This window comes from Octopus bimaculoides, chromosome 5 (assembly GCF_046866305.1).
Source record: "Octopus bimaculoides isolate indiv1 chromosome 5, ASM4686630v1, whole genome shotgun sequence".
In the NCBI taxonomy this organism is placed as follows: domain Eukaryota; kingdom Metazoa; phylum Mollusca; class Cephalopoda; order Octopoda; family Octopodidae; genus Octopus; species Octopus bimaculoides.
This window is the reverse complement of record NC_142932.1, coordinates 113,729,565-113,756,940: the sequence shown is the minus strand read 5'-3', so window position 1 is coordinate 113,756,940 and position 27,376 is coordinate 113,729,565. Positions and strand designations below refer to the sequence as shown.

Sequence of the window (27,376 nt, the reverse complement as noted above, 5' to 3'; positions counted from 1 at the left end):
TGACAGACAGATAGACAGACAGACAGGCATGCTTAGGGTTTTCATAAAAAGAAATCAACCAACTAACTCGCACATTACAAATACAATCAGTAAGTGGAACAGTAAAAGTCTGCAAGTCTTTCCTCAAGTTTTGTGTTTGTAATTTACATTCCAACGATGGAGCTTTGAATCTTTCATAGAGACCAGGTCCTTCCTCAAAGGAAGAATTCAAATAATTAAAACCCGAAGAGAACACACACACATACACACACGCACACTCACGCACACGCACACACATACAGAGACATACACACACACATTTGAATACCTACAATTTAACATAGTATTAAGTTTGTTGCTTTAGTGTATGTGTGTGTGTGTGTGTGTGTGTGTGTGTGTGTGTGTGTGTTTGTGTGATGATTCTGTGTCTGTATAAGTTATTGGTGAGGACGTGTATGTGCGCGCGTGTGTGAGCGAGCATGTGTGCTGTGTATGTGTACGTATGTATGTGAATGTGTGTGTGTGTGTTTGTGTGTGTGTGTGTGTGTGTGTGTGCGTGCGTGTGTGTGTGTGTGTGTACGTGTGTGTGTTCATGTATACAATTTAATTTACCTTCCCTTTACATTAAAATATATTTGAGCATTTAAGTTATGCGAATAGAGCGAGAAAAAAAGATAGAAAAATGCAAGACACGCGACTCCAGACACGGAGAAATGACTGAGTATTGTAGGAATTGTTTAGACTGTTTTTATTAATATATCTAACAGCTATGAATGTAGGTCATCGTATTAGTGTCAACATCTGCTTACCTTAATCATTGAAAATTTTACCTGTGTTATTTATTAACCAACGTGTTTGTACGTCAACCAGTTTTCAATCGCTCGCTTTACGAAATTGTATCAGATTGACATATCATGTTCAGCTTATTTGCGCCAGTTTTCCCAGGTAAGAAGACTAATTTGTCATTTAACTGATCAAAAATGTATTAGTATCGTATTTGTATTTATTAGTATTTTATTAGTATTTTATAATGAATGGTAAATCTTTCTTGCTTTTTACTACGTAAACTGCGTCATTGGAACTGACATATTGACATGTTTTCCCCAAAAGAAGACGAAATAACAGAGAGAGAGAGAAAAAACTATTGTTCTTCCAAAAAAATTGTTGCTGCATTTTAATGATTCTGTTTCTCGCATTCCTATTCCTTAAGTTTGTTATTAAACTCGTATTGGCTTGAACAATCGAATTTAATGGAACCTGTATGATTTAATCGTGTAAGTTAGATATTTTTTCAGAAGAAAAGTTTATCTGCTGAACTACCTTTTCCTATTATTTTAATTTATTATATCTACACAAATCCTAGAATCTATAGAAGCGAGAATATTGGACGTAGTAAGATTCGAGTGATTGCGAAAGGTTTTCATTTGTAGAAATTAAATTAAACAGCTTCATCTGGATTTCAAAATATGGTCAAAAACTTAACTCAACAATAGATAAATTTCTACTTGGGAATGATTTGCAGAACTTCTAATATTGCTTTGGAACTTAGTCAAAAGACCATAAATTTCGGGGGAGGATTCAGTCGATAAAATCGATAGCGCTTCTTATTTTATTGAGCTCGAAATGATAAAAAGCTAAGTTTAACCCTTGCTGGATTCGATCTCTGGGCGTGAACGGATGCAATTTTGGTTTCTTAAATAGATGCATAAAAGATGGAAAGGAGACGCAATGGCCCAGTGGTTAGGGTAGCGAACTCGCGTTCATAGGATCGCGGTTTCGATTCCCAGACCGGGCGTTGTGAGTGTTTATTGTGCGAAAACACCTAAAGCTCCACGAGGCTCCGGCAGGGGATGGTGTCGAACCCTGCTGTACTCTTTCACCACAACTTTCTCTCACTCTTACTTCCTGTTTCTGTTGTGCCTGTAATTCAAAGGGTCAGCCTTGTCACACTGTGTCACGCTGAATATCCCCGAGAACTATATTAAGGGTACACGTGTCTGTGGAGTGCTCAGCCACTTGCACGTTAATTTCACGAGCAGGCTGTTTCGTTGATCGGATCAACTGGAACCCTCGACGTCGTAAGCGACGGAGTGCCAACAACATATATACATAAAAGATGGAATATAATCGATTGAATTCATTCTAGTTTTTATCAGCGTTTGTTGTAATAATTTCAGTGAAACGATCGTTAAAGAGAACCTCGGCATAATTAGGATACATAATCAGGAAAGACTCGACTGAACGAGGTCAATTGGGAGCTCTCCTATTAATTCTTTCTTTATATTGTTATGAACTTGGTCAGGAGCTCTGAACCTTTTCCGGTTCATTTATCCTCTGGTAATATTTTACGAAAAGGCTGCGAACTGGCAAAATCGTTAGCACGTCGGACTAAATAAAATGCTTAGCAGTATTTCTTCTAGCTCTTTATGTTCTGAGTTCAAATCTGAAATCAGCTTTGTTTTTTTCATCGAGATCGATAAAATAAAATACCAGTTAAGTACTGTAGTTTATGTAATCAACTTTCAAACCCCCGACTCTCCGCAAAATTAGTGGCCTTGAACCTTGCAACAGAACGGTGTCCCGTTCGCGAAATGTTTTTTCTCACGAGAGTCCCGGACCCCAGTAATGAAATCATTTGGGATCTGTTCAGTTTGGCTCACAGATTTTTTAATTAATTTTTTTTTTAACTAAACAGTTTGAAACTTCGTACACTGGTGTAATTTCTCACGCAGAACATGGTTTACTTTGAATATTTTCGACAAAATTTCGTATTTTAGAAGTTATTTCGTGTTAAAGTTGTCGTAGTTAGGTAACTTTAACCAATCAACGTGTATCCAGTTGAAGAAAGCTACTGCTGTTTACGATGGTAATCGAAGAGAAACAGCTTCTGGGTCATCTCTACTAAATGTCACCACTGTGTTCTATTATATTTTTTGTTTACTGCCTGTGTTGCATATTACACGCTTTTTTTTTCTTTTTTTTTTTTTTGGTTCTCGCGTCGGAGTAACCTGTAAACATCGAAGAATCAACACCAAGAAGGAAGAAATATTATTTACATATATTTATTCGTTTTACCCAACGTAGTTATTTAAGCCGCAGGACCGAATTTGGGGAAAAATTTTGGTTTTACCTACACATAAAGCGCACCGGTGTTTAAAAGACCTATAGAGCTACGGGTCTGCAGCTAGCTTTTTTTTTGTTGTTGATGGGTTTGTAGTTTCAAAATGCTTTATTTTACAACTATGAGATATATTGTTATTGTTGTGATTTTATCTTATAATTAACAACAAACACATTTCGTCAAGATAAAAGTCTTTATTAGATTAGAAATAACATTATCAAAACATGAAGGCAAAACAAAACAAATATGCTTTGTTTTCATCCAAGCACCAATGTACTGAAGCCGTAGTCTTTCGCGTTGTTCACCAACTGACCTTTCCTCTGAAAAAATCAGTGGAATTAGTCGATCTCCATACACAAATTATTTTCCTCCTCAAACTTATAAAAAAGTATACATATTAGGTACACCTTTCTAAAGCCGCACAGCGGCTTATACACCGGGAAATACTGAAATTGTAGTGGCAGTGACAAATTCACTCGTTGGTTGGTAGTTGAGAGTGTAGAAGTGGCTGTCTGCCAGTAGAGAAGAAAAGAGTAAGGAATGCACGACAACAGAGTGATGATATTTAGTAGAGACGACCCGGAAATTGTTCCTCTTCGATTACTATTGCAAACAGGAGTAGCTTTTTTCAATTGAATACACGTTGTTGATTGGCTAAAATTACCCAAATACGACATCTTTAACACGAAATAACTTTTTAAATACGAAATTTTGTCCAAAATGTTCACAGTAAACCGTGTTCTGCGTGAGTAATTACACCAGTATACGAAGTTGCAAACTGTTTAGTTTAAACATTTTTTTTAATTTGTGAGTGAAATTGAACAGATCCCTCATAGATCTATTTGCATACAGCCAATCAGGGCTCACCTTGACCTTGTTGTCAAGCTAACAAATACACTCTACCAAGTAAACTCAAGACGAAGAACGGTGTTGTAAGTCGACCGATCACCAAGTTAAGCCTGATTTTAGGAGCCAAGTAATTAGATAGATTTGCATCTATACTTCTTATCGGATTTTGCAAAGGCCCCATATGGTAAAGATGTGGATGTGGAAAATGTGGGTAGAGGGTGATATGCTAGCAACTCGCTCTCCTTACTGCTTTACAAAGTAGAAAACAACACAAATAATTACGCAGAGGCCGCCATGGTTGTAACAAGATCAAGAACAACAAGCATTATCAAAAGAGAAAAGAAGCATGGTCATTCCTTACCCAAGTGACCTTATCTTATCTCCCACCACTTGTTATGCGCTCGAGTTCTGACTGACATAAGAAAGAATTTCGCGTCCCGTTCAGAGGGAATGTTGTGAACTCAGTAATGTTTACGCCATGGAAACCGGGTAACTGGTCTGATTTACTCCTACTCTGGAGTTTAAACTTCCACCATAATAAAACAATTAACACGGTTGGGGGTGGATAAATTACCGTTTTAAACATTATTATTTAAAGTTCAAATAACAATAGCAATTTTAAAAAATAGCACTAATAATGTTATTTTAATTATTTATGAAGTAATAAATGACTTGATACCAGAATCAAACAAAATCTTCTGAATAAGACAACTACATTGGCAACACGGTAATTAAGAAACAGAATCCAAGTCGTTGAACACTAAGCGATAGAAAGAAGAGAAAACAAGTACTTTTTACTTTTATAAAATAAACACACGTCAAATTTTCTCTTCAACTTCAGATTTTTAAAACTATGATTGAAAAATATGTACAAACCCGGAATTAGTAAAATTATTTCTTGGGTCGGCGAAATTTATCCCACAGGATACATACATACATACATACATACATACAGGGCCGGCTCAAGGTAGTGGCAACTCGGGGCGCCATGTGCTAGGGGGCGCCAAGGAGGGCGTGACAAAGACAAGGAAATTTCCAAGACCGTCAGCTTTTACACGCCGACGTTCAGCTTGTCCGAGGCGCCAGCAACAGTAGGGCCGGCCCTGAATACATACATGCATATATACACACATCCATTCATACAAACCGACCTGAAGATCGACTTTGGGGTCGATAAATTAAGTACCAGTTACGCACTGGGGTCGATGTAATCGACTTAATCCCTTTGTCTGTCCTTATTTGTCCCTCTATGTTTAGCCCCTTGTGGGCAGTAAAGAAATAAGGAATTATCTACAACAGGAATGTCCCTGTGGTGCGTTTGTTATAAGACAAACGAACGAAACTTAAGATCGTTAAAATGACTGGAGCATCAGAAAGATTGCTGTTCTTGTTGTTGGTACTTTGCCATAGCACAAAGTTGATCTACTGAATAAGATATGAAGGTGAGAAGGAAGAAGACAACATGCCGTAGACATGGAAAGTCTGTTTCTATTTTTAGCATAATAACAAGATCAATCAAAAGTTGAGGTGTGTCTTACTGTATGTAGAGAAATAAATATTGATAGAAGTGAGCGTGTATTCATAGCGTCATATCTGTATATTGTGTCATTAAATATGTAGCATTAAAAGCATGAAACCAAATGAAAATTAAATAAAAACTAAAAATCAAATTTACAGGAAAATGAATGTTCAGTTCATGAATTGTTAAAAAAAATGAACAAGGCTTTTTTTTATGTATTAGCAACAGTCAGTAAAGCTTGAACAAGAAGTGAGATGCGTGTATGTTTGTGTGAGTGTGTTGCAACGTTAGACTGCAAATCAAATCGTTCGCATTGTGTAAATATAAATGACCGCGGTAGCGATGTAGCTGGTCAAAGTGTTTTGCCAATGAGCTAGTCTATGTACAATGAAGGAAATACTGAGATGTTTCGCGATCGAAAAGTAAGATTTCTGAGGAGAAGAGTCGGACGATATGGTAGCATACTTGCTGTGTTCGAGTAGACGACAGCAAGGGACACTCTGACACAAAGTATGCCAAACTGAGTTGCAAACAGAGACCGCTGTTGTACAGGTTGTAATAGAATTGAACAGGAATTGCAAGTGAAATACCGTAAATCTTCGAGTATAATCCGCATTTTTTTACCAAAATTTGAAGGTCAAAATCCCCAGTGTGTACTGTTGTGTTGTTGTTGGTACTCCGTCGCTTACGACATCGAGGGTTCCAGTTGATCCGATCAACGGAACAGCCTGCTCGTGAAATTAACGTGCAAGTGGCTGACCACTCCACAGACACGTGTACCCTTAACGTAGTTCTCGGGGATATTCAGCGTGATACAGTGTGACAAGGCTGACCCTTTGAATTACAGGCACAACAGAAACAGGAAGCAAGAGTGAGAGAAAGTTGTGGTGCTTTAGGTGCTTTCGCTCAATAAACACTCACAACGCCCGGTCTGAGAATCGAAACCGCGATCCTATGACCGCGAGTCCGCTGCCCTAACCACTGGGCCATTGCGCCTCCACATAGTGTGTACTATATACGAGGTTAAAAATGAAAAATATTTTCTAAGCAATGTCCGAGTCTCTATTTCCTGTCCGGCAATGTTCATTCAGACGCATTTTCTGATGTCGGGCGCGAAAATGCCTTAAGCTATGTTTATTTTTCACTGACGTTATTAATGTTATTTCTTTATTTTCTGCAAAGTGCACAAAAAAAGCTAGACGTTTGTATTATGTTATAAATACAATAATAATAAAGGGCGTTACCGTATATACGTTAACAAACGAAGGACGTTATATCGACCTCCTTGACTCAAGTTAGAGAAGGGGTGCGTATTATACACAAGGTTTAGGTTTTTCAGAGGTACAGCCCCCGAAAAATCCCCTGCGTATTATACTCAAGGGCGGACCATACTCGAGGATTTACGGTAGTTGGCATGATGTAAATCTCAAGTAGCTGTGTTCAGCATAGTATGCCAATTCAACAGCAACGTTGTTGGAAAGCAAAATGCTTACTGGAGATGGAGACACAATATGGCGATTTGTATCTATCCATCGAAGACGAATTTCGAGTTATTTTGTTTTAAACTACGCAGATATATATATATACATATATATGCTTACGACGGGTTTCTTTCAGTTTCCGTCTACCAAATCCAGTCACAAGGCTTTGGTCGGCCCGAGGCTACAGTAGAAGACACTTGCCCAAGGTCCCAATCAGTCGGACTGAACCCGGAACCATACGATTGGGAAGCGAGCTTCTTACCACACAGCTACGCCTGCGCCTAATTTTTTTGTGGAAACTGACAAAAATTTTCTAGTGGTTCAGCAAAAATGAGTCAGTTAGGCGAAAAGATTCATTTGAAGTAAATATCCAGTCGTTGTGTCGACAATGTTATAACAAATATTTTCAAAGGTCAGAGGGCACTGGTCTTGGGTTATTTTTATTGTTTTGTTCATGCTGGGCATCCATACTTCACCAGTTCGGTCCGTAACCAGCGAGTTAATGAGTGATGTGTATGTTCTCTCATCGCAGTATCCACCCATGGCAGTGTCCATCTTAAATTTGACGAGTGTAAGAAATTAACTTTAGACGAGAATCGGATTCATGCCTTTCTTTTGTTAAAATGATCGTCATTAAATTATATTATAGATCTGAAGCTGTACACAGCAAGGAGTGTCTGGATTCTCAGCGAATTTAAAGTTTTTAAAATCCACACTAATGCTTAAATTACAGTAAAACAAAGAAGCTGTGGTTTTCTGTATCTTTTTTTTTTTTTCTTTGTAAATTGTAAAGTGTTAAATAGCTTGCTTACCAACCACATGGTTCCGGGTTCAGTCCCACTGCGTGACACTTGCCCAAGGTGTAGAAGGACACCTACCATGGTAAGATCACTGTTCTTTCATGTGATTAGCTGATTAACCGACCAATCAGCATCAAACCATCACGTAACCTTCTAATGAGGACGTGTCCAATCCAGTTCCACCATTCACTTGTTATTTCGCTATTGATCCTGTTGATGTCCGATGTCATCTCAACTGTGTCATTTCGGATTCTCTGCAGCCACTTGATGTCAAGTGTTCTCCTCAAACATGAGAATCGGCAGCTGTCCATTGTTTTTTTCTTCCGCTTTTGTCACTTCATAGTTTTCATATTCGGAGAATAATACTGGCTCGTTTTGCGGCCTATGCCTTTGGATTAACAAAATTAGTGTAGTAGCGAACAAAATGTCATGGGGATACAGTTATATCTTTATACGTTGGATTTTGAACTCTACCAAGAACTGTTTTGCTTTTATCCTTTCGAAATAAAAGCATCAGTAATGCTGCGTCAATATTACTTACTACATTGTCTTAGTCGCTTAACCTCTAATGCAGTTGTAGGAGCACTGTCGTGAAATGTGGTGTGCGCTGGACCTAGTACAGTCCATTCCTCTCCAAATCTAACCACAACTGATTTCTTCTAGACATAGGCAGAGAAAACTCTACATCAGCACAAGACTAGTACTTTATTTATCAACTTCGAAAGCATGAAAGGCCAATTGACCTTGCGGCATTTAAACGTAGAGAATAGAGACCTGGAACAAATACCGCAATGCAATCTATCCGACACTCTAACAACTAAGTCAAATCACCGCTTTATTGTAAATTATATGCCCCCACCCTCACCCAAAATACATAGCCTTAGGTACAAGGAAGAAATCAATAAATATACTAAAATAAAGTTAATTAATGATATAATAAACTTTGCAATAATATGAACCTCGCACTAAGAAGACAGAAAAATCAATATTGTTTATTAGGATTTGAAATAAATGCACACGTCAGCGGTGTGTAACAGCTGGGCGAGTCGAAAGATAGTCGAACTGACGATTCGGAAATATATAAGTTCATCCTAACATCGGCAATAAGTTGTAAACATGACGAAAACAATTATCACATATCCCGGCACACAAAACGCACTTTTTCCCTGAAAAAAAAACTCACTGAGTTAACCTGCATCTTATCAAAGGGTCAGTTTGATGAGAGGAGTTTGACAATCCTCACTAGAATCCAATCTTATGATATGTTACCATTCATATATAATAAATATATCCCACTATTATGTTTACTGCATTCATTGGTATTGTAATGTATTAATAGCGACAAGTGATATGTTTGCAATGGTTTACCGAGACGTGTTATGTTTTGTTTGCTTTATGGTGCATCGACAATGATACTGCCATACAAAGAATTTGAAGACAAGTAGAAACATCTCTGAAGTAGACGTCATTCGTTAGCACTCAGTTTAGTTATTTAACTGACAAACCACACTACGGTACTACACAATGGTAACTAAGCAGAGAAGTCCGTCATGTACATTTAGTTAAAAGCTAGAAGTTGTTGATTTATGTAAAAAGAACACAGCAACCGATCAGCTAAGTGAGATTATTGACTATCACTTAGTGAAAGAACGATTCGTGAACGAAATATACTTTCCACTTTGTTGACTCACAACAATCATATCTCCTTTATATCACTATCTACTGCCTTTAAGAATAAATAGGAAGAAAAAATATAGTCTCTAACGGGATATTCACGTCCAGGTTGTCTATGATAACAGGTCTGATTGATCAGTGCTGACCTGAAGTTTAACAACTACAACTGTCAATACAGAACGTGTCGTAAACATTTAAATGATTTTTTTTTTTAATGACCTCATGAATTATGACGCTTTTATTATTGACGGCTGTACATGCAAGCTAGCTGAGTAAAGCAAGAATGACATTACTGCTTTCTGAGTGCTTCCCCCACCCTTCCTTTTATAACTACTGGAAATAGTCACCAGAATGTGAGACAATATTCTTGGTTTTCATACCTACTGTATCCTTCCTAACAGTAACTTACAGTAATAGTTAAGGACTGATATAGCCAATGCCATTTAAAAAATCCTAATTACTTGAAATGTTCATTTTAGCTGAAGAAAGAAGACGAAATTTCAATGGCAGTTGTTAGAAAAGAAAAATGGAAATAATTCGAAGAAATTAAGAATCTTTTACAGTAACTTGCATACTTAGGGACTGTTTGATTTATGTTTGTATACCAGGAACAACTGTGGACATGTTCCGGTGTATCACTCTTCAACAGCACTGTACGGCCTTACTGTTTCGTTTTCCTGTCGTGTTTTCTGTTCGCCACTATATTCCTCCGCATTACAAATTTCATTTAATTTGTTTCCGCGGAAAGAGCCATTCTAACAATGCGTCTCTGCCCTAACTCTTCGAAACACTTAGTTTAGTATGGTGGCAGCTGATGAAGGAAATGTTCTCTACGTGGCCTGTGTGTTTTCTGTGCTCTGTTTATGTTCTGTTTTTCATTTTGTCCACGTTTTTTTTTTGTGACGTCCTGTACCCAAATATGCATCTATATATACATGTAGATGTAAGTATGTACATACATGTACGTATATATGCATATACTCACATATTATTTGTATTACATACATACATGTGTGTGTGTGTGTGTGTGTGTGTGTGTGTGTGTGTGTGTGTGTGTGTGTGTGTGTGTGTGTGTGTGTGTGTGTGTTTGGCCCTCACTACCGTTTGACAGCTAGTGTTGGGTTATTTACATTCCGGTAAATCAGTGGTTCGGCAAAAAGTGACCTATAAAATAAGTACAAGGCTTAGGAAAAAAAGGTACAGGGATCGATCTGTCCGACTAAAGGCTTGAAGGCGGTACTCCAAGCATGACCGTAGTTCAATGACGGAAACAAGTAAAAGATAAAAATTTAAAAATACGACTTCATTATTCCATCGTGGTAAGGAGCTTGCTTCCCAACCACATGGTTCCGGGTTCAGTCCCACTGCGTGACACCTTGGGCAAATATCTTCTGTTATAGACTCGGGTCAACTAAAGCCTTGTGAATGGATTTGGTAGACGGAAACTGAAAGAAGCCCGTCCAATATGTGTGTATGTGTGTGTGTGTGTGAGTATATCCGTGCAGGCAGGAGCCGAAAATCCTCATCAACAACAACACAAACAAGGAAGATTTTTTCATAGTCCCATGGTCTACGAGTTAGAAATAGTTAAACAGCCCTCAAATCATGCCACGTTGCGTTAATGAAAAATTATCACAGTACATATAACATAGCCGTTCATATACTGTGTCTGAAAAGGATGAAGGGATGGTTACGGTTAGAACGCCTTTGATCATAGGCCCACTCGACAGTAGCGTAGCTAGTGTGACAAGGGCGCGTCCTTCCTGGGCGACCCTTTTATGGATGAGGTACTTTTTGTTCTGCTGTATATGTCTGTATAAGTTGTATTGCCGCAGAAATTCTGTCTACGTCACTGATGCTGTATCAGGCTAATGTGGGTCAAGACAACATCAAGTTTGGAGGACGTGTTCAGGTGTTTTAAGGAAAATGGTCAAACTAAGATTTCCCCCCCACCCCGAGAAAAATACCTAATTGTACTTACTTTAGTCTTACTTGGTCTGAGTTCAATTCCTAGATTCTGTTTTCCCTATCCTATTTATGACGTCGATAAAACAAATATAAAGGCAAGGGAATGGCTGTGTTTAAAATTTTCTCTTTGCAACTGCGTGGTTTCGGGATCAATCGCACTGTACGGTAGGTACCTTGGGCAACTATCTTCCACTATAGCTCCAGGCCCACCAAGTTTTTTGTGAGTAAAGGATCTTTTCTGTTTGGTTTTCATTTTCCAATTCCTTTAATTTCCAATTGACTTCAAATTTTGTGTATTGATGTAGTTTTGTATGCTAATTATGGAAGTGAAATTCATTTTCTCCCATAAACTAATAAATAAATAAAAAGTTAATAACTTTTGCACTTTGGAAATGTTGGGTAATTTTAGCCAATCGAAAGCCACAGACATTATATAGGTACCTGTTTCCATAGTAACAAGTAAAGTATACTTTTATCCAGAGGTGGACTGAGAGTATTAAGGGCCCTCGGGCATAACTGTTTACCGGACCCCTTAGCACTGATTTACTTAACATGTAGAGTGCAGGACCCTCAGAGCTTCGGGCCCTCGGACAGTGCCCAATTGACCGACGGCTCAGTCCGCACCTCTTTTATCCATTTGTTGGTGCCCAACCACGTGTAGCATACCATCTTCCTTTAATTCTTTTATTCTTTTACTTGTTTCAGTCATTTTACTGCGGCCATGCTGGAGCACCACCTTTAGGCAAACAAATCGACCCAGGGCTTATTCTTCGTGAGCCTAGTACTTATTCTATCGGTCTCTTTGCCGAACCGCTAAGTTATGGGGACGTAAACATACCAACATCGGTTGTCAAGCAATGGTGGGTGAAGGGAAAAACACAGACACAAACGTATATATATATATATATATATATATATATATATATACACGACGGGCTTCTTTCAGTTTCCGTCTACCAAATTCATTCACAAGGCTTCAGTCAGCCCGAGGCTGCAGTAGAAGACACTTGGCCAAGAGTGGGACTGAACCCAAAACCATATGGTTGGGAAGCAGGCTTCTTACCCCGCCTGTTTATCTATTATTATTATTATTATTATTATTATTATTATTATTATTATTATTATTATTATTATTATATTATATTATTATATTATATTATATTGTATTAAGGCGGCGAAATACTTAGCACGCCGGGCGAAATACCTAGCAGTATTTCATCTGCCGCTACGGTCTGAGTTCAAATTCCGCCGAGGTCGACTTTGCCTTTCATCCTTTCGGGTTCGATTAAATAAGTACCAGCTACATACTGATGTCGATGTAATCGATTTAATCCCTTCGCCCAAATTTGAGACTTTGTGCTTCCAGTTGAAGGAATTCTTTTTTAGAAACGAACGGATATTTTCAGTTGTGTCTTGGATATTTTCAGCCTAAATAAGAAGTATGACCGCAACCAATTCGTATAACCTTTCGTATATGACAGATAAACTAAAAATCGAGGAGGATGCAGTTATTACTTGCAAGAGAAGAGTGTTATGCCTCAAAGAAAATTATGCACAAATATACAAATGCTGCCGGGAGTGCTACATCATTTGTGTGATGTGGGAAATATTCCATCAATATTGCACAAATGATGTTGGCTTCAATTTTAAAATCCACCCAAGACTTAATCCCCGTGCTATCCGCCCACTGCAAAAATTGAACTCAGGACACATAACAACATTATGCCACAACTACTTTACCTCAATCGGTCCAGTTCTCTTTAATACCATAGCAAAATACGTCAAAATGGAAACGGGTCCCATAAAATTCGAAAGTTCACTGGACAAATTTCTTCAAAAAATCCCGGACCAACCTCCTGCACCTGGATATATCTCCAACAATAATCACTCTTTGCTAGAGTGAGCCATGGTTCCTCATACATGACTAAAAGACTTCACCAGGTGATGCTATTAAGTTAGACAACTTTGAGCACGATTCAGAAAAGTTTCACTGTGCCATTATGCCTCTTTAAAATCGGTTCGACTTTCTAGAAATAGCAGCCACATCACCTTCTTGTCTTCAAAAAGGAAGGAGCGCATTGAATAAAATAATTCTAGCTATTCTATGCCTTAGGATAATGTGACATAGTCATGTCTTTGATCAGAAATAAATTCGCTGTTAGGTTGTTGTTGGCACTCCGTAGCTTACGACGTCGAGGGTTCCAGTTGATCCGATCAACGGAACAGCCTGCTCGTGAAATTATCGTGCAAGTGGCTGAGCACTCCACAGATACGTGTACCCTTAACGTAGTTCTCGGGGATATTCAGCGTGACACAGAGTGACAAAGCTGACCCTTTGAATTACAGGCACAACAGAAACAGAAAGTAAGAGTGAGAGAAAGTTGTAGTGAAAGATTACAGCAGCGTTCGCCACCATCCCCTGCCGGAGCCTCGTGGAGCCTTAGGTGTTTTCGCTCAATAAACACTCACACTCGAAACCGCGATCCTATGACCACGAGTCCGCTGCCCTAACCACTGGGCCATTGCGCCTCCACTCGCTGTTAGGTAGCACGAGGGTATACGACAAACTCTTTAAAATCTAGCAACCTGAATCATTCGGAGATAAATGTCTTTGCTGAGGACACTGGATAACCTGAATGACAAAATATTGTTAATCATTGCTCCTTAGACTTGACGCTATGCTGTCAAGGTCAACTGATTAAAATACAGGAATATGCGGTGTTGTAAATATCTTTTGCTCTACAAACAAATTCGCAGATAATAAATAAATTGACATTTGTGTTATTACGTAGTTTGAATTGTTCAACAGTTTACAAGTCTTACCGAAAGGGTATGTCATTGGTCGTTTCTTCTTAAAATATCTGGCATTTTCTTTTTTTAATCCTTATTATTCAATCTTTATGTTATGTTTGTTTTGCTTTAAAACTGTGGCTTTACTTTACACAAACAAAACGAAAAAAGTTACAACTACTTCAATGACATGGAAGCGATTGGTTTCAGCAATGAGGCATTGCAGCTATTACTTATCCAAAGATTAGCCCTGATAGAAAAGACTTATCAAAGGTTTATAGCTGTGACCATCCCATCTGGTTTTCAAACAGTGCGTCCTGGATTTTGAAAAAATACAATTTACAGTTTTGGAAAATCCACACTAATGCATGAGTGTTTTGAAAAACGTATTATTTATCATTTTGTTAAACACAACTGTGATTAATAAAACAAGGTAAGCGATAGTTTTCTATGTATTTTCGAAATATCGTTTCATCTTTTACGTGTTTAGTCGGACAAATCAATCCCACTCTTTATTCTTTATCAGTCTGATACTTATTTTATCAGTATCTTTTCGCCGAACCGATAGGTTTTGATGAAGTAAACAAACCAACACGGGTTGTCAAGCATTGGTGAGGACAAACACAGCCACAAAGATATGCGTGCGCATGCGCATGCACAGAGATATATATCTTTTATCTTTAATCTTTTTGTTGTTTCAGTCATCGGACTGTGGCCATTCCAGGGCACCACCTTGACGGGTTCTTAGTCGAATAAATCAACTGCAGTACTTATTTTCAAAAGCCTAGTACTTATTCTATCGTGTTCCTTTACCGAACCGCTAAGTTACAGGGACGTAAATAACACAACACCTGTTGTTAAGTGGGTAGGCGGGGGACAAATACAAACACAATCACACACACAATCACGCAACTGACCCTTAGTTCTTTAAAAGAATTCAGCTCTAAATATTTCAGATAAAAAAGCAAGTGATGAATGATAACAGTGATATATCTACGAATCCAGGTAACAAAAAAAAGTCACAGGGGTTTTGTCCAGTGAGGTTTTGTCCGAAGGGATTTTGTCCAGGGGGTGGGTTGTTTGGATCCCATAAATTAATTGTGATTTTTTCCCTGTGACTTTATTAACAGTCACCATAAATTAATTGTGACATTTTTTTTCATCCTAGCCAAAATTGTGACTTTTTTTCCTGTGACTTTATTACCGGTCAGCCGACCAAGAAAATTCTGTTTGACATGATCGTGATAGCCAGTAAAAAAAAAAAATTTTTTTTAAAAGAAAGGAAAAAAATCCGTCTCTGCAGAGCTCCTTCGATTCTGAAAATAATGAAATATTTTTCAAGTGACGAAAATAGACAAAAGACTCTTACTCTCCTTCTGCAAAACAAATTTTCTAAAACTGGATCAAAACAGCCAATTTTGTTGGATATAAAATGAAGCTAAGAAGGAGTGCAATTTGAGAGATTTGGGTTTAAACGTATGACATTGAAAAATGTTAGGTTTCGTGTTTCTTTTTAAATGAGAAAGCAACCTAACTCACAAAGCATACGAAAAATGTTTGTTATCAGCAGGCCGTGATGAGGTTGAGGGACAATTGAGTGAATACAAATAACAAAATGCCGTTGTAAGGTCAACTACCTTACTGTATACTTGTAGTTAATCGAGCAGAACTGTGAGTATTTGAAAATTATTATCGAAACTTTATTGATCACTATCAAATAAAACAAAGTTCAACGTGGTCAAGTAAAGAACTACAACAATTTGGGCGAAGTTTTTGACATTTAACTGTGCAATTTATGCCAAAAACCTTGAAAGACTTGTTGCAGATCAGAATATGTGGCGAAGGATCGCGTTATATACGAGGGTGTGCAACAGTTTGAAGGCAAATTCATCAGCCAAAAGGATTGTAGTGAAACCTACTCTCTCGGTTATATATTCTTAAATGGTTCGCACGGTCGTTTTTTTCAAACTGGTGACCTCCCCCAACGTGATTCTGTTCACGTAGCTTCTCTTACTAAATGTTGACTAAGTGCCAGCTATAGGACCAACCGTTCTTTCAGTTTTTTCACTACAATTATTTCCTGTGTCGTCTGTTTTGTCTTTGACAAACCGACTGGTGTGAGGCTATTATAGTGAAACCTACTCTCTCGGTTATATATTCTTAAATGCGGACGTAGAGGTCGTTTCTACAGGATGAACGTATCATTATTGCCAAATTCAATAACTGAACATTAGGAGAGCATTTCATCTGTGACCACCTTGTCGCTGAATCTGTCTTGGATTGCTCTTGTATCACATCTGTCTACTCTGTTCACTCACCAAGGAACTGATAATGATGAAAGGCAATGTCAACGTCGAATCGGCAGTCAGCCATAGGTACTTTCGTTTTGAGGTATATCTTTCAAGGAAAGTAATTCAACGTGATACTTGGCTTTTGTGCATCTACACATGTACAACTACGCATAATTTAATTTATAAAAGCATGTTGAAAATTTGATAAATGACATCTTTTTTAATAGGCAGCTGAAAAATCTCAATTTTTCATTTGAGTTTCGTATGCTACTTAGCCAAAATGAAGAGCAGCAGGGTAATGGAGGAGAAAGCAATTACTGAGAAAAGTTATTCCTTTCACTATTCTTAGGAGAGGGTCTTCTATCACAGAAGCGGCGAGCTGGCAGAAACGTTCTGAGTTCAAATTCCGCCGAGGTCGACTTTACCTTTCATCCTTTCGGGGTCAATAAATTAAGTACCAGTAGAACACTGGGGTCGATGTAATCGACTTAATCCCTTTGTCTGTCCTTGTTTGTCCCCTCTACGTTTAGCCCCTTGTGGGCAATAAAGAAATAAGAAAAGTAAATAGGCGCAGGCGTGGCTGTATGATAAGAAACTTGCTTCCCAACCACATGGTTCTGGATTCAGTCCCACTGCGTGGCACCTTGGGCAAGTGTCAGCCCACAATGCTCTCCAAGAACAGTTCAAGCACTTAGAACAGGGTTCATATGACCCCTGAGGGTCCAAATAAGATTTTTGGGGGTCCATGCAACAAAATTGTAAATTGGGAATCTGCAATAATATTTTAAGGGCCACAGAAAAAAATTTTGTTTTAGATCAATGTATTGGTATTTATTGCAAGAAACAGCTAGGTTTCTTTCTCTAACATTTTAACATAGTTCAACCTACACAAGTGGACTCTGAAGATAATTGGAGACAATACCGAATTAAACAATGTGTCAAACAGATTATATTAAAAATAAGTTTTTACATTTCATTTCAGTAGAAACCAACAGCAGTTGCTTTGCTCCAAGAACTAAAACGTAACCAATATATATCTCTAAATGAAGAGAAAAAATTATTGGAATATAGTTGAATAGTGACAATGGCAACATCTACATCTCCTGGTTTGGATACATTTGCGATGGAATTAACTACTACTCCCGAAAATACTGAAACAAAGCCATTGGTTGTACCTCTTGTGTTGAGCCTATGTTTGGTTTTGCTGCTACTGTTGGTTGCTGCTTACTTTTTTTGGCGATGGAAAACAGGCAGAAAAGTGTAAGCTATCAAAATATGTTATTTTCTTTGTTTCTCCTATTCATACAAAAGGCTTTTGATTTTAATTTAAATGTGATTTACGGAGATGTACTTGCATAGCAAGTGACTTGATCTGAGATCGTGTGCTGAAACAAAAACAATTGCAGCATGGAATGTGTTTATAAGTCATTTAAATACACACAAAAACCGTTAGATTCACTTCAACATTTAAATTTAATTTGTCAAAATATTTTCATCGCTTTGAATCCGTGACCTGTTCACTGACAAAATTCCATGTGGCATGGAATTTTATCAGTGAACAGGTCACGGTTTCAAAGCGACAAAAAGTATCTTCCATGTCATTCATGTCATTAAAGGAAAAAACAATAACTTTTGTTGGTGAGTGACCAACCAATGACAAGAAATTTTAAGAACTTTATAACAAGTAAACAAAAGAACATAAATTAGAAATGATCTAATTATAAATCTCACAGAGAGACTTAAGCAGCAGTGTTACTATAAAGCAGTTGTATGCTGTCAACTTAACGGGGCAATCCCGATAAAGGAATCATACTGCTGGTATTTAGCAGCATAATTAGATCATTTCTAATTTTTGTAATCAGTGAATGTCTTTTCACTAGAAATATATATGTTTGTGAGAGATTGACTGGCGTGTTCAGCCAGCCGGTCGTGCTGCTTCATGCTGATGACGAGCAATGACTCAGAAACATGTCTCTGAATGCAGGCTAGACTAAGTGGAGGTACTTGTCTCCCCCTCATAAACATAAGGACACAGGAAATGTGTCAAGGCCGACAGGAAACGGTCCAGCTTCCTAGGGCTAAATAGCAGCAGTATGATTCCCTTATTAGGATTGTCACGTTAAGTTGACAGTATACAACTGCTCAAAAGAACATAGATGAATAAGTAAACGAAAGAACATAGATTAATAAGTAAACGAAAGAACATAGATTAAACACGTGAATTGTAGTCGTCTTTTCCCTTATAATTCCTTAATTTCAATTTCAAATTTCTGATCCTACCACATATCATGACAAAATAATCATCTCTCTTGTAATCGTTGTGACCACTATGGAAACCACATGTGAGTGAAAGTATAATTACCTAGATATGGAAAACAATTGGTTTTTCAGCCACGTTTTCTGATAAGTTTGGTTTCAGATGTAGTGGTTAGATGTGCATGATAGTAAACAGATGCAAAAGGAATATGTATGCCTTTGAAGTAAACAAATGAGTGAATGGATTCATAATTAAAAATAATTTATTCACTGGACTTAATTTGTCGTTGGTACACATAATTCTTCACTACATGCAAAATGTTGACAACTGCTACGAGTTGCTAGAAATAGAAACAGGGTACATCTGTAGAAATGATGCGTCATAAATGAATATATGTTTGTGTGTGTGTGTGTGTGTGTGTGTGTGTGTGTGTGTGTGTGTGTGTGTGTGTGTACGTAGTTCATCTGATACTGTAGTCTACCGTGGAACTTCGAACATTGCTCTGGTCTCTGCTGTCGCCAAAACCTGTTGTGTCGTAGAGTTTCCTCGTTTGGCTGCCAGGGCCTTCTCTCCGCTTCTGTCTTGTTGACCACTGAATTTATAAGAATCGTGGAAGCTAGAAGGACAGACTTATTGCAGCAGAGTTTGTACCTAAATAGGTCAGCTCCTGTCCATTTGAACTTCACCTGACATGGCCTTAGGTCGAAGGTTAAAGGGAGATGATCAATCACTTTTTGACAGGACAAAGAAAATCTGTTTTCGCACCTGTTGATCATGGTGGTTTGAATGACCAAGAATTCTTAGATTCGGTTTTGAATCTTGGCTTGGAGAAGGAAGTATTAATTTTTACACAAACTTAAAAAAACTTGAAGTATTTAATATTTTCCATTTTACCATTTTATTTGATTTTTCAAGTACGTTTGTCATAGCATGTAATTGTATCTTATTTGTGTTTCACAGATTTCCTTTTTCCACAATCTGCAAAGCCAGACCTGTAAGGAAAAAAGTATCCATAGAAATTCCTGACAGTGAAATGTATTCAGAAATTGTGGATAGAAAAGTAAATAATTACTATTTTATCTTTCTTTTACCAAATAAGCTTTTCTTTCACACACACGCGCGCGCATGCATGCACACCCTGCCCCAAACACACATACACTATCTTTTTGTGATTTATCCAGTGTACCCTGAATGTTTTTTGTCTTTCATTGATGGCTTTCATTTCTTCTTGTCATTTTCTGTCAGGGATGGACTGAGCCGTCAGTCAATCGAGCATTGCCTGAGGGTCCAGAGCTTTGAGGGGCTCGCACTCTACATGCTAACTCTCTTTCATAGCTATGCTAAGAGGCCTAGCGAACAGTTATGCTGGATGGCCCTTAATACTCTCAGTCCGCCCCTTCTTTCTGTCCTCTCTTTTACTCTTTTCTGACAAGTCATAGTTCATCTGAGCACTGTACACAATGAGCTCATTATTATAAACACATGCAGTGGTTCACATATCAACTCTACGATTTCACACGTTCAACTCCTTCCTAAAGTATTTTTATACGGGGTCTGATCAATAAGTATCCAGACTGCTGCCATAACAATGAAGCTAAAGCACACGGTGAAGCCACTTGAAGCAGATTGACCTTGAACTCTGATGTGCATGCGCACAAAGTTTTAACATTCTAGCTCACTTTACAACAGTGCTTTGAAGGAAAGTGTGTAGCATGTGATCGTTGTATTGACCATGACAGAGAAAGTTGAGCAGAGAATCTGTATCAAACTGTGCCAAAAGCTTGGTGATACTTGCTCAGAGTCCTATGCAAAGTTTTCAAAAATTTTCATTGTTTTTGACACAACCAAAGAGATCTTGTGCAACTGAAACCCAAGCGTCTTTTTTGGTCAACTGTACACACACACACACACACACACACACACACACACACATATATATATATATATATATATATATATATATATATATATATATATATATATATATATATATATATATATATATATATATAAAAGAAAACAAAAAATGGGGCAAGAATGTAACAGGCGACAACAAAACATCCGGATAGTTAGACGATACAAAAAAGGACAGGAAAAAACAAGGAGGGGGTCATTCAGAGCTTCCTATCTTCAGTTGTGTACCAGATTATCTTAGCAGTTTCAGCCAGTTACTACCAAAACTGCTCCAATTTGGCCAGCCCCAAGAAAATCTAAGCTAAGAGCTCTAGATTCCTTCGAAGAAAGCAGCAAATGTAGACGAAAACAAGGACGAAAAAATGTAGAAATTGTATACAATTACAAATACAACCATGTGTCTTTCGACTAAGGACAAATTAAATTAAGCTGGCGTGTGTGGAAGTGAAGCCTTACGGCAGGGACATAGAGATGACAGTCCCCTTCTAATCCCTCTGCCCATACCTCTCTCCTCTCCTTCCACGTGACCGGTGTTCCGCCAAGCCTGACCTTTCTTTCTTGATTCGAGTACCATCCGTATAGTATCTCTTATATTTCTTCCCATGACTTTCATCTCTACGTCTCTGCCTCCAGGCTTCACTTCCACATACACCAGCTTAATTTAATTTGTCCTTAGTCAAAAGACACCTGTTGTTAAAGTCCTGTTGTTTGTATTTGTAATTGTGTACAATTTCTCCGTTTTTTTCGTCCTTGTTTTCATATACATTTGCTTGCTTTCTTCTAGGGTATCTAGTGCTCTTAGCTTAGATTTTCTTGCTACTGGCCAGATTGGAGCAGTCTTGAGTGTAACCGACCAAAACTGCTTAGATAGTTCTATATTTAAGAGATGAGGAATTATGTACATTATTTACACTTACATTTGACAGATATTTGTCCTCATCTTGTTTATTGTTAATACAACGTTTCAGCTGATATACCCTCCAGCCTTCATCAGGTGTCTTGGGGAAATTTCGAACCTGGGTTCTCATTCCTAAGGTATCTTTCGATGTTATTATTATCATTATTATTATTATTATTTTATGTTTGACTTTTGCTTTGCATTTGTACAAGTTGGATCCAAGTCTCACCCAGAGACCTCAAGAGATCTCAAGAGACAACAAGTTAGAAGTTCATGTAGGTGTTATGCCTAGGGTACCATATATTTGGATTTGTACATAGTGTTGTTCTAGAGAATGTTTAAAAAACCATAAGAGATAACTCGAATGAGGAGTCTAAAAACAGAAACAATTCCTATCATAGTAGGTGCCTTAGGTATAATAAAAAAATATTCAGACAAATACATAACAAAAACACCAGGACTTACAAATATATATATAACATACAGAAAATTGCACTACTGGGTACTGCACACATTGTACGCAAAACACTTTCAATACAGTAAACATAAGAGCACCACAGCAAACCACAGCACATACCCAAGGCGCACAGAGCTGCGCTCGGTAGTGAAGTCAAAGCACGTTATAAAAATAAAACTACTGAACAATAATAATAATAATAATAATAATAATAATAATAATAACATCAAAAAATACCTTAGGAATGAGAATCCAGGTTCGAAATTTCCCCAAGACACCTGATGAAGGCTGGAGGATATATCAGCCAAAACTTTGTGTTAACAACAAACAAGATGAGGACAAATATTTGTCAAATGTAAATAATGTAAATAATGGACTGTTAAGATAATCCGGTACTTGACTGAGGATAGGAAGCTCCAAATGACCTGTCCTTCTTTGTATCGTCTAACTGTCTGGATGTTTTGTTGTCACCTGTTCTTGTTCCATTTTTTATTTTATTTTTTATATATACATATAGCAGTGTACATACACTTTTGGACTTATATAAATATAATATATATATATATATATATATATATATATATATATATATATATATATATATATCATCATCATCACCATCATCATCATCACCATCATCATCATCATCATTTAGCATCTGCCTTCTATGCTGGCATGGGTATATATATAATTGTCACTAATTGTGACTGATAGTGCAGGTTAGCAATTAGTGAATGGTTTTATATTGCATATAGCCAGCTTCACAGTTTTATATATATATATATATATATATATATATATATATATATATATATATATATATATATATATATATATATATATATATTCTATAATGAACCCTGAACTAGCCTCATACTGTTCAGAGATAATGATTTACCAATTTTGTAAAACATTGCATCAATAAGTTTAGAAACGATCTGATAGACATGTATGGAACACTGAATATTACTAAGAATATTTCACTTTTTAGACATCCCACTAAATCTGACCACAAGTAAACTACAGCCTCTAAAATGCCAAATGAAGAAACAATATACATACACAAACATTCTAACCACTGTCCAGTCACAATTAATAACCTATTTAGATCAGGAAGTAGAACTGACAGCTCATCATCTGCTGGATATTTTCGACTGTGTCACCTTCCATTATCATAACAGTTACAAAAAGTAATTTTAGTGAGTAAGCAATATAAAAGGAACATTACCCACATAATAGCTGGACCAGGAAGAAAAATATGTTTAAGTTCAACAACATAGCAAGTTCAATCCATCCTCTATAGACGTTGAGGCTAGTTCAGGGTTCATTATAGAATAAGAGTGACTTCCTCCTCCTCCTCCTCATCATCATCATCATCATCATCATTTAATGTCCGCCTTCCATGCTAGCACGGGTTGGACGATCTGACTGAGGACTGGCAAGCCAGATGGCTGCACCAGGCTCCAATCTGATCTGGCAGAGTTTCTACAGCTGGATGCCCTTCCTAATGCCAACCACTTCGAGAGTGTAGTGGGTGCTTTTACGTGCCACCGGCACGAGGGCCAGTCACACGGTACTGGCAACAGCCACACTCAAAAAGGTGTTTTTTATGTGCCACCTGCATGGGAGCCAGTCCAGCGGCACCGGCAACGACCTCACTCGAATGATTTTCTAACGTGCCACCAGCACAAGTGCTAGAAGGCAACGCTGGTAACGATTACGCTCAAATGGTGCTATTTATGGGCCACTAACACGAAAGCCAGACAGCTGCTCTGGCAATGAACATGCTCGGACAGTGCTGTTAGTGCTCCACTGGCGCAGGTGCCAGTCATCGAGTATGGTTCAATTACAATTTCGATTTCACTTGCCCCAACAGGTCTTCGCAAGCAGAGTTTAGTGTCCAATGAAGGAGAGGTTGGCATGGGTGCCAGTCATCAGATTTATTTCGATTTCAGATTTCAATCTTGGTGATAATGACACTAACTGTAGTATATGTTTTCTCAAATTCCAGGGCCTTTTGAGAGGAAAGAGTTAGATATAGAAACATATTGTATCAAACTGGACAAATCTTCAAAGTGTTTATTTATACTGTTGAACTACATGATAATCTTGATTTTTAATATCTTTCAGAAAATTTCAATGAAAACTCCAGTTAATAGCAGCAAATCGATTTCCATCATAAACGACAACCAAAAACATTACAATACCAATTTGGCTTTTGTTGGTGATAATTCTGAAGATTATTTTTCTGATTTCCAAGCAGACATCGATGATTTTTATATAGTACTCGAGAAAGACTCAACATTGTTCCCTTCGACTAAAGAACTAAAACTAGAATTAATGCATGACATTATGTTGGATGATATATCTTTGAAAGGTGCCGATGCCAATGAACACTTTGATGAGGTCTCACCTAAAAATCAAAACAATGTAATTGTTTGATATTGATAAGCCATGTCAAATCACACACCTTATTGGAGAAAATCCAAAGTTTCAGATGCAAGCTTACAGATACATATTCACATTCCTTTGTACATACACAAACACACACACACACACGCACGTGTGTGTGTGTGTGTGTGTGCATATGAATGTAATTGATATATATGGCTGTAAATAGATATGAATGTGTCCTTTCAGGTGATTGTATGTTATCATCAGCTTTGAAAAACAAATAACTTTACTACATAAACTGAATACTTTTTCTCCATTTCAATCATGAAAATATGTGTAAATATATATATCATATATAGATGCATATGTGTGTGTGTGTGTGTGTGTGAGGTGGATTCTCCCATAAGCTTCAACATATGAAGATCTAACTGATAATATCATACCTGTTAGACAATCCACATAGTTGAGCTGTTTTCAGTAGTGAAGGCCAGGACCAGTTACACTTTTTGGAAATTCTAATAACAGAAAATGGGTGCAACAACTTAATGAACACCATACCTGAGGCTTCTCTTTTAGAGTTCTCAGATTTTGGTTTAATTACCTTTGCAATAGCATAGATTCCAGCCCATCCTTGAAGGCTAAATACACATCTTGGGACCAAATCAGAAATTTCTAAGTCCTTGGGCATATACATATATATATATATATATATATATGTATAACTGGATGGGCATTGAAACACCAGTTTGATAAAGTAATGTATGTATGCATGCATAAATGTCTGTACATACACACAATATATATATAAATACATAATTGAAAAAATTGGAGTCAACAAGGAGTACGGCTGGACATTTGTTTTTTAATCGCTACAATTGTTTCCACACAAAGTATGAATGCATAAAAACATATATGTATGTATGTATGCATGTATAAATATATATATATACTTTATTTAAAAGCAGCAGAAATATAACAAAAAGCTGTTACATATATATATATATATATATATATATATATACTTTACAAGTAAAAGGGTAAAGGAATATTAGTTTATTAATGAATTAATAATTAATAATTTTTACCAAGCACATCAGTATGTAAACACCATTATCGGTGAAGAACTTATTTAAAAGTTCTTATAAATTTATAAACATAATTAAGGGATCAGCAACAGTTGCTTCACCACATACCGAAGTTCAGAAATAGCAGCTAAAGTGCTAAAACTCCAACAGATAGCAGTACTTGTGAGTTACAAGTACTGCTATCTGTTGGAGTTTTAGCACTTTAGCTGCTATTTCTGAACTTCGGTATGTGGTGAAGCAACTGTTGCTGATCCCTTAATTATGTGAATATATATGCTTTATTTAAAAGCAGCAGAAATATAACAAAAAGCGGTTACTCAGAGTTTCACATTCCCGTTCATTGGACAGTTTTGTTAAAAAAAAACTATCTGATGAACGAGAACGTGAAACTCTGAGTAACAGCTTTTTGTTATATTTCTGCTGCTTTTAAATAAAGCATATTACTCTACCTCCGGTATTTGAGTACTCTTTTTTCCTCCTTGTTTCACATTTATGTGCTTATGTATATATTCTTTTATTCTTTTATTTTTTCAGTCATTTGACTGTAGCCATGCTGGAGCACCACCTTTAGTTGAACAAATTGACCCCCAGAATTCAGCTTACAAAGATTGAGTCCCTCATTTTTGTTCAAATGCAACAAGAGATTCTGAATTCCTCATGCATTTTTCTATCATTTAAGTTTAAGAAAAGTATATTTTAATTTAAAATTTAAAAATTTATGTTAATTGAAGATGAATATCTGCCTTACTGCCCCCCCCCCCTTGAGATTACAAATATTTTGATGTGACTATTTTTCTACTGAACCAAATCTCAAACTATTTATGCCAAAGTGTAGCTGAGGAGGTGTCCTCTTTAAAACAATAGTTTGCAATTTAGTTGAAAACTGAATTAGTGGTGAAGCTTGGAAGCTGCTGCGATTGACGAAATGGTGGACTTAAGAATATATTCGACCACTTCCATGGTTGAATGATATATATATATATATGTATACTAGCTTAAAAGCTGTCCTATCGAGCGGCTTTTAAGCTAATATATAGCTTTTAAGCAACTGACCCTGAATGTGAAGATCTGCAAACAGATCTCTGACTTGTTCTGAAGAATTTGTTACAATTGCTTCCTCCAGAGTCATATCACAATAATGATCATAATATTCATCACAAAAAATCATGTCAAATAAATCGACGGAAACAATTGCAGTAATAAAAACCAACGAATCCAAAATTTCAGGATTGCAGGTCGGGATTTGGCCCAGAATGTTTTTAATTTAGTCACAGAGTTAGCCTTTAGATTTTCGTTGACTGGCACCTGTACCAGTGGAGCACTAACAGCACTGTCCGAGCGTGATCATTGCCAAAGCAGCTGTCTGATTTCCATGCCAGTGGCACGTAAATAGCACCATTTGAGCGTGATTGTTGGCAGCGTCGCCTTAGTGGCACTTGTGCCAGTGACATGTGAAAAAATATTCGAGCGAGGTCGTGCCAGTGCCGCTGGACTGGCTCCTGTGCAGGTGACACGTAAAATACACCATTTTGAGCATGGCCGTTGCCAGTACCGCCTGAATAGCCCTTGTGCCAGTGGTACATAAAAGCACCCACTACACTCTCGGAGTGGTTGGCGTTAGGAAGGGCATCCAGCTGTAGAAACTCTACCAGATCAAATTGGAGCCTGGTGCAGCCATCTGGTTCGCCAGTCCTCAGTCAAATTGTCCAACACATGCTAGCATGGAAAGCGGACGTTAAACAATGATGATGATTATTATTATTATTACAAAAATTGTTATCGTACAAAAAAATTTGTCACAAAAAGTCACGTAAAAAAACTTGCTGAAAACAATCTCAGTAAGGAAAACTTAGAAATCCAAACTTTCAGGATTGTGGGTCCTGTTCGGCCCGGAATGTT

The 27,376-nt window shown here is 37.4% G+C and overlaps 1 protein-coding gene across 6 annotated transcripts; it reads left to right on the top strand.

Annotated features, from left to right (window-relative positions):
• The first annotated feature begins 615 nt into the window (after nt 1-615).
• LOC106882844 (uncharacterized) lies at nt 616-25,233 on the top strand. Of its 6 annotated transcripts, none has more exons than XM_014933646.3 (4): nt 616-924; nt 17,458-17,732; nt 19,690-19,789; nt 24,129-25,233. In XM_014933646.3, the coding sequence occupies exons 2-4, from the start codon at nt 17,557-17,559 to the stop codon at nt 24,438-24,440; spliced, it is 588 nt and encodes a 195-aa protein (XP_014789132.1). In that variant the 5' UTR covers nt 616-924; nt 17,458-17,556; the 3' UTR covers nt 24,441-25,233. The 6 variants fall into 6 exon arrangements, with proteins under 6 accessions (XP_014789132.1, XP_014789131.1, XP_052824111.1 ...); XM_014933645.3 differs by having other exon boundaries at nt 617-924; nt 17,455-17,732; XM_052968151.2 differs by lacking the exon at nt 616-924 and adding an exon at nt 14,197-14,221.
• The last annotated feature ends 2,143 nt before the right edge of the window (nt 25,234-27,376 follow it).